Source organism: Malurus melanocephalus, unplaced genomic scaffold (assembly GCF_030028575.1).
Source record: "Malurus melanocephalus ecotype Western Australia unplaced genomic scaffold, MMel_1.1 scaffold_177, whole genome shotgun sequence".
Lineage (NCBI taxonomy): Eukaryota > Metazoa > Chordata > Aves > Passeriformes > Maluridae > Malurus > Malurus melanocephalus.
Window position 1 is genome coordinate 842,838 of NW_026623409.1, and position 11,804 is coordinate 854,641.

The 11,804-nt window shown below is 44.4% G+C and overlaps 1 protein-coding gene across 5 annotated transcripts in view; it reads left to right on the forward strand.

The window, feature by feature from the left end:
- The window catches only part of POMGNT2 (protein O-linked mannose N-acetylglucosaminyltransferase 2 (beta 1,4-)), a 28,164-nt gene extending 18,752 nt beyond the window's left edge, over positions 1–9,412 (forward strand). For 4 of the 5 annotated variants that reach the window (XM_057372693.1, XM_057372692.1, XM_057372690.1 and 1 more), the window contains one exon: positions 7,103–9,412. In XM_057372693.1, the coding sequence (XP_057228676.1) occupies positions 7,195–8,931 (1,737 nt within the window). In that variant the 5' untranslated portion in view covers positions 7,103–7,194 and the 3' untranslated portion in view covers positions 8,932–9,412. Of the gene's footprint in view, positions 1–3,568; positions 3,719–7,102 lie in introns of all 5 variants that reach the window. The other variant, XM_057372691.1, reaches the window with a different exon arrangement.
- Positions 9,413–11,804: the final 2,392 nt, after the last annotated feature.

Genomic DNA, 11,804 nt, shown 5'->3' on the forward strand with positions numbered 1-11,804 from the left:
ATGTTTTTTACTCATGTGACAGGGCTGTTCATGACAATGTAACCAGATAGGTTTCAATGGGTTGCTGGCATGAACAAAGATCATCTGGAATGAACTCTGTTAAGTTTTCCCCTCTGTCTAGCCATGGTTTTAGGTTATTATCTTCAGGCTTGGAACTCTCAGAAGGTGAAGACTTGAGGGCTAAGAGAAATACCTTTTTTTCTTTTATTTTYCTTTGCCTTTTAGGTCATTTTTCTTACGTCTCTCACCTCAAGTTTGTTTGTCAGAAATGCATCTTATTTAGGGGAATTTTCTGGAGGTCTGGGTTTTTGTTTGGTAAAAKGATTTCATACTCCGTGTCGTTAAGGGTGGAAGAGAGAACTTGGAAATGCAGATCTTAAAAGCCAAAGAAGTATCCTTTTTAGATTTATACTTTCAGCTCAGTTTTGTGGTTTGATTCTGTGCACTGATTGCTTAGTGTTGGATTATTTTAACCTGTTATTTTGTAGMTCGAGACAGGAGTATCATCAAATATTGAATCAATTGCTGGTAGTAGTCATTGTGAAAGCCAGGTTGGATCTCTTCCTGTCCCAGCTCTCACAATCTCTGAAAATTAAATGGAAGAAAACTTAGATTTTCTGTCCCTAAGWGCAGCTGGTTCATGTCCTGTAGCCACCAGTGTTCTCCTCTTCATATTGAAGGTATGTTTGCAGAAGGGACCATTGCACAGAGCCTCAGTCTCCTTGGCTGCAGTTTCATGTAGAAAAATTTACAGTTTTGCTTTCTATTCCTCACTTACACTAAATGGTAAAAACTGAAGATAGACCTAATTTTGATCACAGCTATCTATAGATGAGGTTTTTATAAGACAGCTTTTTAAAATGTATTGTAATATTTTGATTTTTTTTTCTGAATAAAGCTCTATTTTTAAAATTCTTTTTGAGACTACATAGTCAAGATATTCTTATTTTTCACATCCCCTCTTTGTATCAGGCTTCAATAATGATATTTTTATCTTTAACTGCTGGGCTTACTCCTTCTACAAGAATCTGCTCTTTTCCTGTTTAAAAAGTCAGCAGTTCTACAGTTGGCTGCTTTTTACAAAAAAATGTTCCAGTATATCARTCATTCAGTGTACCATCCTTTCTTTAATGTGCTATGTACTGTGAAAGATATATGTTTCTCATTAAATAAATAGAGTGAATAAGATGATAACAGCCTTTTGGGCTGTGGGAATTGACTTGCTTGTAGTTCTGTGGGAATCTGTGACAGAGATGAGAATAAAAGCAAATTCTTGGCTGCCGAATCCCAACTCCCCCTCCTTCCAATTGGGAAAGTTGCCTTCTAGCAACTTCTGCTTTGAGCATGAATGAAGTAGGTATTTAAAACTGCATGTGTTACATACACTGAATCCTTAGCTAAGCCTCTTGCATCAGGAGTGGGAAAAAAAACAGGAGACATTTTGCAGGGGGAGTGTGAAATGCCACTTTGTATCCTTTTTTTTTTATGTACTGGTCCTGGAAAGCCAGTCTAGCAAGAGATGGATCCAGGGCTAGGGAGTACTGATGAGGAAAATATCCTTGAGGAGGGAATATCTGTGCCTACCCCTCCCACTGTGTTACCATAAGCRGAAGCCCATTTTTTGCTCATGCAGCTCTGCCCTAACTCCTTCACTGTCCTGTGGCAAGGGCAGACCCAGTGCATTCCAGTTGTGTTGTGTTTCTGGGAACTGTGGAGATGCTTCTCTTTGGACACCCTGCCACCATTGGCAGGCTGTGCACAGGAGCTGACCAGGTGGGCCAAACTCAAGCTGGCCTCCATGAGGAGGCATTTCTCTCCGTGCACAGTGGTGATGCTCTCTGAAACATGTCTCCTCCATGCTTTTTGCTTCAATTTTATGAGGTTTTTTAGCCTGCTCTGGCTCTGGAATGCTGACCATTGGCCCAGAAAATGTGTGGGCAGTTGGTAACAAAAGCTTGTCAAGGGCCAAATAGACAAAACAAGTGCATCTCATTTTGTTAGTACCTGTAGGAATAGGTCACCCCTCCTTAGGTATGCTGGTCACCCTGTTCACCCTTGTTCTCCCTAATCAAGCTCTTGGGTTTTTTCCTTTAGGGGTTTTAGTAGTGTATGTTTGTGTCTTTTTTGTAGGTTTTCATTTTTTTAATGTGGATTTTGTAGCTTTTCTCCCTATTTCTTACCTAGGTTGTGATTTTTAAAATGGAGAAGAGATTTGGAACACTGTCCATCATATTAATAGCTTTAGTGATTCATCCTACTGTAGCTTCGCAATTAAAAAAAGAACAACAGAACTTGTCTCCTAAATGAATCCAAACAGTTCTTTATGCCAACTGCCTATTAGTGGAAATTCCTCTCTCTCATCCCACCCACTCTGATCTCCTAGACACGTTAACAGGAGATGGAAAACAGTGCCTCTATCTTATGCTTCCTGTGTCCTTACCGCTTCCTGAGAATGTTTAAAACATCAGATGACCTGTAGCTAGCAGGCAGAAGGTGCTGCTGTGTCCAAACTTGCACGAGAGTATTATGGACCTGCAAGACACTGRAGGGCTCTGCCAGAAGTGCCTGTGGAACACACCAGATGAATGTTCCTGAGGACTTTACCTGCTCACCAGCAGCCAGKGCTAGTTAGAGGAGAAATAGCTAGGCTGTAAGCATGAAGCTGTGATGCTTTTGCTAAGGGAATGGGGGTGGAGGAAGAAAATGGGATAAGCTCTTCATGCCTGTGAACTCTTGGAAAAAGAGTAAAGATGAGCTGACCAAAAATAGAGTCCCTCCCACAGGCTCTTAGCTGCTGGAGCAGCATCCATTGTGGCTGAGCTGCAAGCCTCAGGATATGCTCTTAATTCCATTGCACGGTCTTGAGCTGCCCCCACACCACTGTTTTTGTTGGACTCCCCATGTCTGGCTCTAAGTCTGCTGCCTCCTGCCCTGTCAGCATTGCTACCAGGGAAATCTGCYTCTTCTGCCTCCCTCTCTCACTCCTGCTGCTCCCCTGCAACCCACTCTTCTCAGGAATCTTCAAGGGCATAGCAGTGCCCCATTCCCTCCCATGGGACATCACTGCCCTCTGCCAGCTTGGCAGAGAGATGCTCTGTGCTGCTTTTACATGCACATCTCTTCTGGCTTGGCTCTGGTCTGTCAGCTGTCATGGTGCTGAAGGATGGTGCTTTAGCATTTCAAAGCAGAGAGTGAAAAAATGTCAGTCCATGCGATTTCCTTGGTTACTGGGGCATATTACTCACGTGGAGCAGAGCCCTGGTTATTCCRGTGTCACTGGGAAGTGAGAGTGTGAGTGAGTCTCTGGGCAGCTGGGTGGGTGACTGGCCTAGAGGCTGCCCTCTGTGTAGAAAGAAACAGCACAGAACACTCTGCTCTTAAGGAAAGTAGCAGTGTGTCTGGCCTGCCACTTCTGCAAGAGCCTTTCAGTTCTTAGGATGTTCTCTGGTGACACTGTGGGAGTGGCAACTCTAGACCCATTTTGTGGGGGAGATTTAGCAATGGAAGTTTCTTGTATTGTGAAGCAGCTCTCTTCAGGTGCAAACCTAAATGCTTTCACCTGTTTCAGCGTTTCCCTCTGCCTCCTGGGAAAGGTTCCTATCCCAGGTCTACTGCTGCTGCCAGCACTTTATGACTGATCTTGGCTTGGGGGACTGAGGAACCAGGGGACCTGGAAAGTGATTGCTTGCCTTTACTCCCTCTGTGCAGCCTCTCCTGGGTATGTAAAAGCAAACAGTGGGGTTGTTTGYTACTATTTATGTTCTGTCATTCCCTGAGGGACCAAAAATTATAGTTCTTGAAGGTCTGTTTTCACTGAAAGTGTCAGATTGAAAAAAWGGTGGATGATAAAATGTGGTGAAACAGTAAAAGAATTAAGACAGTTCTCTGAGTACCTGTGAAATTCTCCTTTCATTTCTGCCTGCGACACCCCTTCCTGTCCACATYCCCTTGTTCACTTCCATCCAAAGCAACTTTCTGCCAAACAGCATGAACCAGGATTTAGGAACTGGCAATGAGGAACAGAAATGAAGATGGATTASTTTAGCATTGCTAGCATTTAACATATATTCCTGACACTTGGCTGGCTAAAGCRCATACACTCACTTCAGCTAAGTGCAGGGAAGTGAAAAAGCTGCAATGAGAGGAGAGGTGGAAGAGGGCCTTGCAGATGATTTTTACTTAAAAGCTGCGTTGTTCATTCCTAGCTATTTAGCAGGTATGGCTGTGGCAGAGTCTGAAATGAAAATTGCTAACCTCTGAACATTGGCTACATCCATCAGGCTTCATCTCTGAAGTGCCTCTTATGCCCTTCCCTGGGGGCTGGAGGGGAAAGAACAAATCAGGGGTGAAACATTTGAACAGACTGTTTTCAAGAAGGCCTGTTTGGCTCAAGGGATTTGTAATGGTCAGCAGAGCTCTCTGTCAACAAAATTGCCACGGAATGCAGGTGGTATCAGTGGTGTTTTTATGGACTGTGGGCTTGTAATGCCTTTGAAACACCCACACATACACACTCACCTCACCATAATGGAATAATAAAGAGGCCACGTGGTTTTTCCTCCTCTGCCAAGTTGTTGGAACTTGCATTGACTACACTGAACTTGTATGTGCTTTGTTCTTCTCACCCACGGTAGTTAACTTTCACAATGCCCATGGACTGGCCTTCCTCTAAGTGTCTAACAGGACTTGCTGTTAAAGGTCTCCTCCATGTGCTGATTGCCAGGCTTTGCACATGGCTGCTGGGGCTTGATCCTTTCCTTGGTGATGCTGTTGAAGTAATTTATAGCTGTGCTCACAAGATGCGAGGTATGTACAGAGTTGGATGATATCATCAGACGTCTTTCAAGGACAGTGAAGAAGTAAAATAAAGTCGGTACTGACAAAATAACTTAGGATCTGTCCCCATCAAAAATTTGTTTTCCTCTGGTTTGATTGCATTAGCAGAACCTAACTGAATGATGTACTTGCTGTCCCCAGTGGGTTTCTATTCCTGGCTGTCCATGGAATAGCCATGGTTGAGAGCTGCAAAGCCATCAGGAGCAGCAGTCATCCCTTGTTGATAGAGAAGGACTGATTGAGATGTGATGTGTCAGCCATCATTTTTCTGTGCACATATCTGTGGCACCTGGGATAAGACCAGGTTGAAATTGCTGTGGTGGAAACAAAGACTAAGTGTTAGAAAAGATTTTATTGCAGTCCTTCATGCCTTTCTCGATAGAGACTGGCTGAAGAGATGAATGGGTACTAAGAACGAGACAGAGAAGAATCTTTGGGGCATAGTTTATGGACAGTTGATCCTGCCCTGGTAATTAGATGACCACTCTAGGTTCCTTTCTTTCTTTTTTTCTTGTGGTTGAAGCAAAAAAAACCAACACCTTTTTAATTTACTTCTTGCTTTTAGGGAGTTTCTAAATGAAGCAGTTTTTCAGACCACTTGCCAAAGGAGGTGGCCTTCATTTCTRTTTCATTTGAGTAGCTAGAAATTGAAATTAATTTGTTGCTCAGATCCCCAGGGATCACCTCTTGAATTCATGTGGCTTACAGCTTGCRCTCGTTTCATTGGCATTCTTCAGACTCCCACATACCTTCGGTTCTTCCTAAGGCAGATCTCACAGGCTGTTGGGATTTCATGAATTGTAGGGATCCCTTCTAACTTCATTGTGTTCCATGAGTGATTCTCCACGCAATTCCAAGATGCAGCATCAAGCTTTTAGGGTGCAATATCTCTTTTCAAAAAAACTCCTTTGGCAGTAGAGGAGGTGTTTGCTTTGGTCCCAAATATACCTGGCTAATTTCCTCCACTTTACAATGTGAGAAGTGTCTCTTGGTTAAAATGCTAAAGCATGCTTGGAATGTCAGAACATGTGCTTAAGGCATTGCTTCCCCCCCTCCCCCCCAGCAAGCATGTACCAAAGGAAGTTTAAAATTGCCACCTTTAAAAATGGCAGCTAGAAATAATCCGTTGGGGTCAATACTAATCAGAAATTTCCCTTCCTAAAGTTCCTCATGAGTCATAGGTACAATTATTTACAGCCTGAYTAGCAGTGAATCTTGATGCATAATGAAAATTGAAGCCCATAAATTCTGTAGGTGAATCAATACCTCAATTGAAGTTCACAGTTGAAATTATAATCAATACTCTGATATAAGCCAGTAGTGTTTCTGCCCAGAAAGAAAACAGTGGCAGGCTGTAACAGAAAAAGAATCAGGGAGGCCTTGGAGCAGCATGGGAAAGGTTCTCAGGTTGGGATGGGAAAATGCCAACAGTGAAACCCTTCAAATGCATTACCTTATCATTTGTATAAGGGTTGGCTGTGCTGGTGCAAGCCAGACTCTCAATAAATGAAGGTTGATTGCTTTAATGACAGATCAGTTCCTCTCATAAAGAGCAGAGCTCTCCTTTCTCCCATGCCAGTATTTCTTTTGGAAGGTGGTGGCAGTTCCTAGCCTTTGATCCTGGATGGCAGCCAAAGCAACACCCAAGTGACCTGGGAATCTCTCACAGGGCAGTCCACAGACTGATCTGCAAGTCCTCCCCCCACCCCTGGATAAAATGCAATTGAAAGTGATATACCTGGGTTCACGTTGCACACTGGAGTACAGTGAACTCTGTCCTGTCAATACTCCTTGAGCTCTTGCTACCTGCRCAGTGAAGGTGAGAGGCTCCGCTGAGTGCTCTCAGCCATGCAGAGCACAAGGAGGAGCTTCGAGTCCTCTGCAAGTGGCCCAGTGATTGCAGTGCTCTGTTTCCTCTCACTGTGGGAGTGGTCTGCAAAAAGCAGAGTCCCAGAGAACATATTTTTTTCCCCTAACAGATCTTCGTAGAGCTTATCCTTAAACTCTTTTGCATTTTTTTCTTCAAAAGCATAGAAATGAAAATGAGACAGGAGCCTTCCTGTAGAGCAGCTCCCAGTTCTGTTTATGTTTTTTTACAGTTTTGGGTAGAGCTTTGGTACTTTTTTCTTCTTTCCTCTCATTCCTTAGAAGGGGGAAAAATACTGAAAAAAGCCTAAACTCTCTTGAATAGTCTGTAAAATATGATTTATGGTGGCACTGTTAACCTGACGTTTAAATGGTTCCTTTCTTGTTTTATTTTCCACAGGTCTTTGCCCTCACCATGTCCAAGAATGTTAATGATGTGTTCCCTCTCCACTGCATTCCCCACCTATCATCCTGCTAGGATCTAACTACAGAATGAACATAGCAGCTGTGTTCAATGCCCTGCTCGTGTCCGTGCTCGCTGCCGTGCTGTGGAAATACATCAAGCTGCGCGAGCATGCCGCCATGGTGGAAGAGGAGCTGGTCCTCACRCGCCAGTCTCAGGAACTTTCCGAGGCTCAGATTGATTACCACGCAGCTCTGCAGGCCCTGGTGGAGAACGGTACCAGGATGGTGTGCACTGGCAGGATGCACACYGACCGCATCTGCCGCTTTGAGTCCCTCTGCTACTCTACCGAGGCCGAGGAGTTTGTCTACTTTCACAGCAACTCCTCCGTCATGCTGCCCAACCTGGGCTCCCGGAGGTTCCAGCCSGCTCTGCTCGACCTCTCCTCTGTGGAAGATCATAACACCCAGTACTTYAACTTTGTGGAGCTGCCAGCTGCTGCCCTGAAATTTATGCCAAAGCCGGTCTTCGTGCCTGATGTGGCGCTGATCGCCAACAGGTTCAACCCAGACAACCTGATGCACGTCTTTCATGAYGACCTCCTGCCTATCTACTACACCATGCAGCAGTTCTCTGACTTAGATCTGGAAGCACGACTCTTTTTCATGGAAGGGTGGAGTGAAGGTGTTCACTTTGACCTCTACAAGTTACTGAGTAACAAGCAGCCGCTCCTCAGGGAGGAGCTTAAAACCCTGGGCAGGCTCCTCTGCTTTACCAAATCCTATGTGGGACTATCCAAAATCACCACCTGGTACCAGTATGGATTTGTCCAGCCACAAGGGCCAAAGGCTAACATCTTGGTTTCTGGTAAYGAGATCAGGCAGTTCACCAAATTCATGATGCAGAAACTGAACATCAGCTCGGAGCAAAGCTCTAGTGAGGAGTACATTGTAGTGTTCAGTCGGACAATCAACAGACTTATCCTAAATGAGGCAGAACTAATCCTGGCTCTTGCTCAGGAGTTTCAGATGAAAACCATTTCCGTCTCTCTGGAGGAGCATTCATTTTCTGACATCGTCCGGTTGATCAGCAATGCGTCCATGCTGGTCAGCATGCACGGGGCCCAATTAGTCATGTCGCTCTTCCTGCCAAGAGGGGCCACRGTGGTGGAGCTCTTCCCATATGCTATCAACCCTGAACACTACACCCCTTACAAAACCCTGGCAACCCTTCCTGGCATGGACCTGCAGTACATTGCCTGGCAGAACACCGACAGGGAAGACACTGTCACCTATCCGGACAGACCGTGGGATCAGGGTGGGATCGCTCATCTGGACAAGGCTGAGCAGGAGCGCATCATAAAGAGCACGGAGGTGCCGCGGCACCTCTGCTGCCGCAACCCCGAGTGGCTGTTCCGTGCCTATCAGGACACAAAGGTGAACATCCCGTCTCTCATACACGTGATTAGGCAGACTGTGAAGTCTAAGCCCGGACCCAAGAGGCAGAAGTGGTCTGGTAGCCTCTACCCTGGCAAAGTGAGGGATGCCAAGTGTCAGGCCTCTGTCCAGGGCACGAGTGAAGCTAAACTGTCTGTGTCCTGGCAGATCCCCTGGAATCTGAGGTATCTCAAGGTCAGAGAAGTAAAATACGAAGTGTGGATACAAGAGCAAGGGGAAAACACTTACATGCCTTATATATTGTCCCATCAGAATCACACCTTCTCAGAAAACATTAAGCCCTTCACGATATACCTGGTGTGGATACGCTGCATCTTCAACAAAAATCTCCTGGGACCTTTTGCAGATGTGCTCTTGTGTAGTACATAACCTGCTACACTACCTGTACAGCTCTAACCTGCTCTCCACTCCATCTGTGGTTTAGAACTTCTTGTCTTGTAGTTTGTAGAGGGCTGAAGAGGACTAGACTGTACCAGTGCCTAAGTGTCCATTTTATTGCACTCTACATGTATTCTTTCAATGGTATTTATTTCCAGTGAGTGTTTGGGAAAAAAAAATAAAGAGAAACCTCTGTGTTCTTCACAGTAACTTCCAGGGGTTAAATTACATGCTGAATACATGTAATTGAAAATGGAATGGAAGTGAATTGTGTGTACCTTGGTCGTGATTTAAATTTGTTCCTATTGTGTGGTGACTATTTAAGCACATCGTTAAACYGCAGTTAATTCCATGGCTAAGTGGGCAATTCTCATCAGCTTTTTCATTGTAAGTTATTTTTTTTCAGTAACTCTTGACTGTAACTTTGAGTTCAAGATTTTGTATGAGAGCCTTCATTAAACTGCTGTAAACCTCCTCACCACTTTTTTGTGTTTTATTATTTGTCAGAARCATTACTGTGATAGATTTGTCCATTGCTGTGATAAAATGTGTATGTAGCTTTTTATTTTCCACATTTTGACTGAAGAGAGTGAGACTACACTGTCAACTTAATGTTTAAAATCAAATTTTACTGCAACCCTGTAGCAAAAGGTTGTAGTAAGAGATAGGAGGTAAAAGGGATGGAGTAGATAAAATAATTTGTTGTGTTTTAGGATGTTTTCATTTTGTGAGTTATGTATAGGTGTGTGAGAAAGGAGTGGGGTGATTTGGGAGAGGTGATGGGGAAGTGATTATCCTTACAGCAGTCTGCTCAAGAAAATGATTTTTGTGTGTGTGTGTGTGTTTGATCAGACTAAGCTGTTGCTAATGGCTACTAAAAGGTACATGCTTTACTAGGGAATAAGCAGGTGGTGGCAAAGGGAAGCTTTCTGGGCACAGGTGTTCCTGGATGCTGGTGGGAGGAAGCAGAGTCAGGCAGGAAACAGCCAGGTGGTGCCAGAGCATTGGGCTGGACAGAGCATACAGCAGGGATGAGGCTGATGGCACTCACACCTCTGTTACTCCAGTGGGGGAACTAGTTTATTCTAGACTTAAATTCATTTTCCCTGAGGTCAGAATCTGACTTCGTTGCCAGGGTAACAAACTGACTACTTTGGWCTTGATCCTGCACAGATCTGCTTTAGCTGGAGACCCTAAATGGCATTGTCTTTGAAAAAACAGCTCTGAGTCAGGAAGTGCAGCTCTCAAGCAGGGGAGAAAGACAGGGGCAGGAGTGTGAGATGTTTCCCTGATAGATGTTAGCATCCTCCATAGTTTATCACCAGCGTTGAAGCAACAGGAAAAGTGTTTTCTTCTCCTTCCCCAGCCCACACCTTCCTCCCAAACTCTGGATGGACATTTCAAGAGTAGGATAAATGTCTTGCTTTCTGGGCTGATAGATGAGCATCTCAAGGCAGGATTATAAACATGGGTTCTAGGGTGAGGGGGAGTGAAGCATGGCTGTACAAATTGAGGCAAGAAACAGAAGGATTGAAAAATGGGCAAAACACCACAGCACAACATTGGACCTTCGGGCAAGTGCTACTTCTGTGTATTCGTTTTCATTATGTCTCACTTTGTTTTCRGACATGTTTATGATTTAAAGGAGGGGAAGAAACACAACATCAGTCCCAAAGTGTGCATTTGCTTTGCAGTTGTAACCTTGSCAACTAATAGTTTTTGCCTTGATATTTTAAATGGACATGTGAATATTCCTGTCGTTGTTTATTTAGGATAAAATGGGCTTCTTGCTGAAGTGCCCCAAAGTCTCCATGTGTATGTCGGAGCTGAGGTGAAAAAAGCTTCCTAAAAGATGACAGTGAAAGCAAGCTGTTCAGGGAAGCCTTCAGGACCTGTGGCTCCCCAGGAACTCGCTGGCAGATGCACTCCTGCTCACAGAAGGGTTTTGCTGCAGTCCTGCATCCCCGTGCCCATTCAAGCTGAAGGTAGCCCTGTGGCCAGTGGCCATCCTGCTGGCTGTTGCAGGGGTGGCAGTGTTAGTACCCTATGAAGTTGGTAGTGAGTGAGTCTTCAGGCAGCTGAAGTTTACTCAGCATTCTTTTTGTATCAATTCTCAAAAGTAATTTTCTTCGGTTGTGTGAGCTGCCTGTGTTCTCCTAACCTCCTAACCAATGTTCATGCTGGGCAGGATATGGGTCCATTTTGTTGCCTTCCTGCTTTTCTCTGTGCTTTTTGTGTAAATCCTTTGCCTGTAATTTGTAGATCATCCTATTTCGCTTAAAATTAGTTCTGTATGATTGCAGATTTTATAACATTTGCAGATTGGTTACAGCACATTAACTATTTTCTTCTTATATACTAATGACTAATCAACAAAATTGGCTGCAGAGCAATGAAGTATCATATATGTGTGTTTCTGTGCTCTTAACTCTGGCATGAAAAAGTCTCTCGTGTTCCAAGACAGGCTCATTTTTTCCAGAAGATAATCAAATATGCTTTAAAAAAAWGTGCATTCAGGTTCTGTCTTCCTCATCAGCACTATGAGTACTTTATGAGGCGGAAAGAAAATGAAGGGATTTTTCCTTTTCAAATTCTGGGATAGCTGAACACTGAAGTTGTGCTGGTGATGTTGCCATTTGCCTCCAACACGTGGAGTGTCTGTGCTGGCACCTCTGTGCTGTAGCTGAACTCCTCCCCTGCCAGGGCACATGGCACTGAGATCCCCTGGCCCAGCCTGTAGCTGTCATAAATTGGGCACAGTAATGTTATGCTGATTTATCCTACCTCAAGGACTTCTCTGGAGTGCTAGCATTTTTCCACAGTAAATTTTCTTTCTTTTAATAACCTTGCCATCAGTGCTTTGC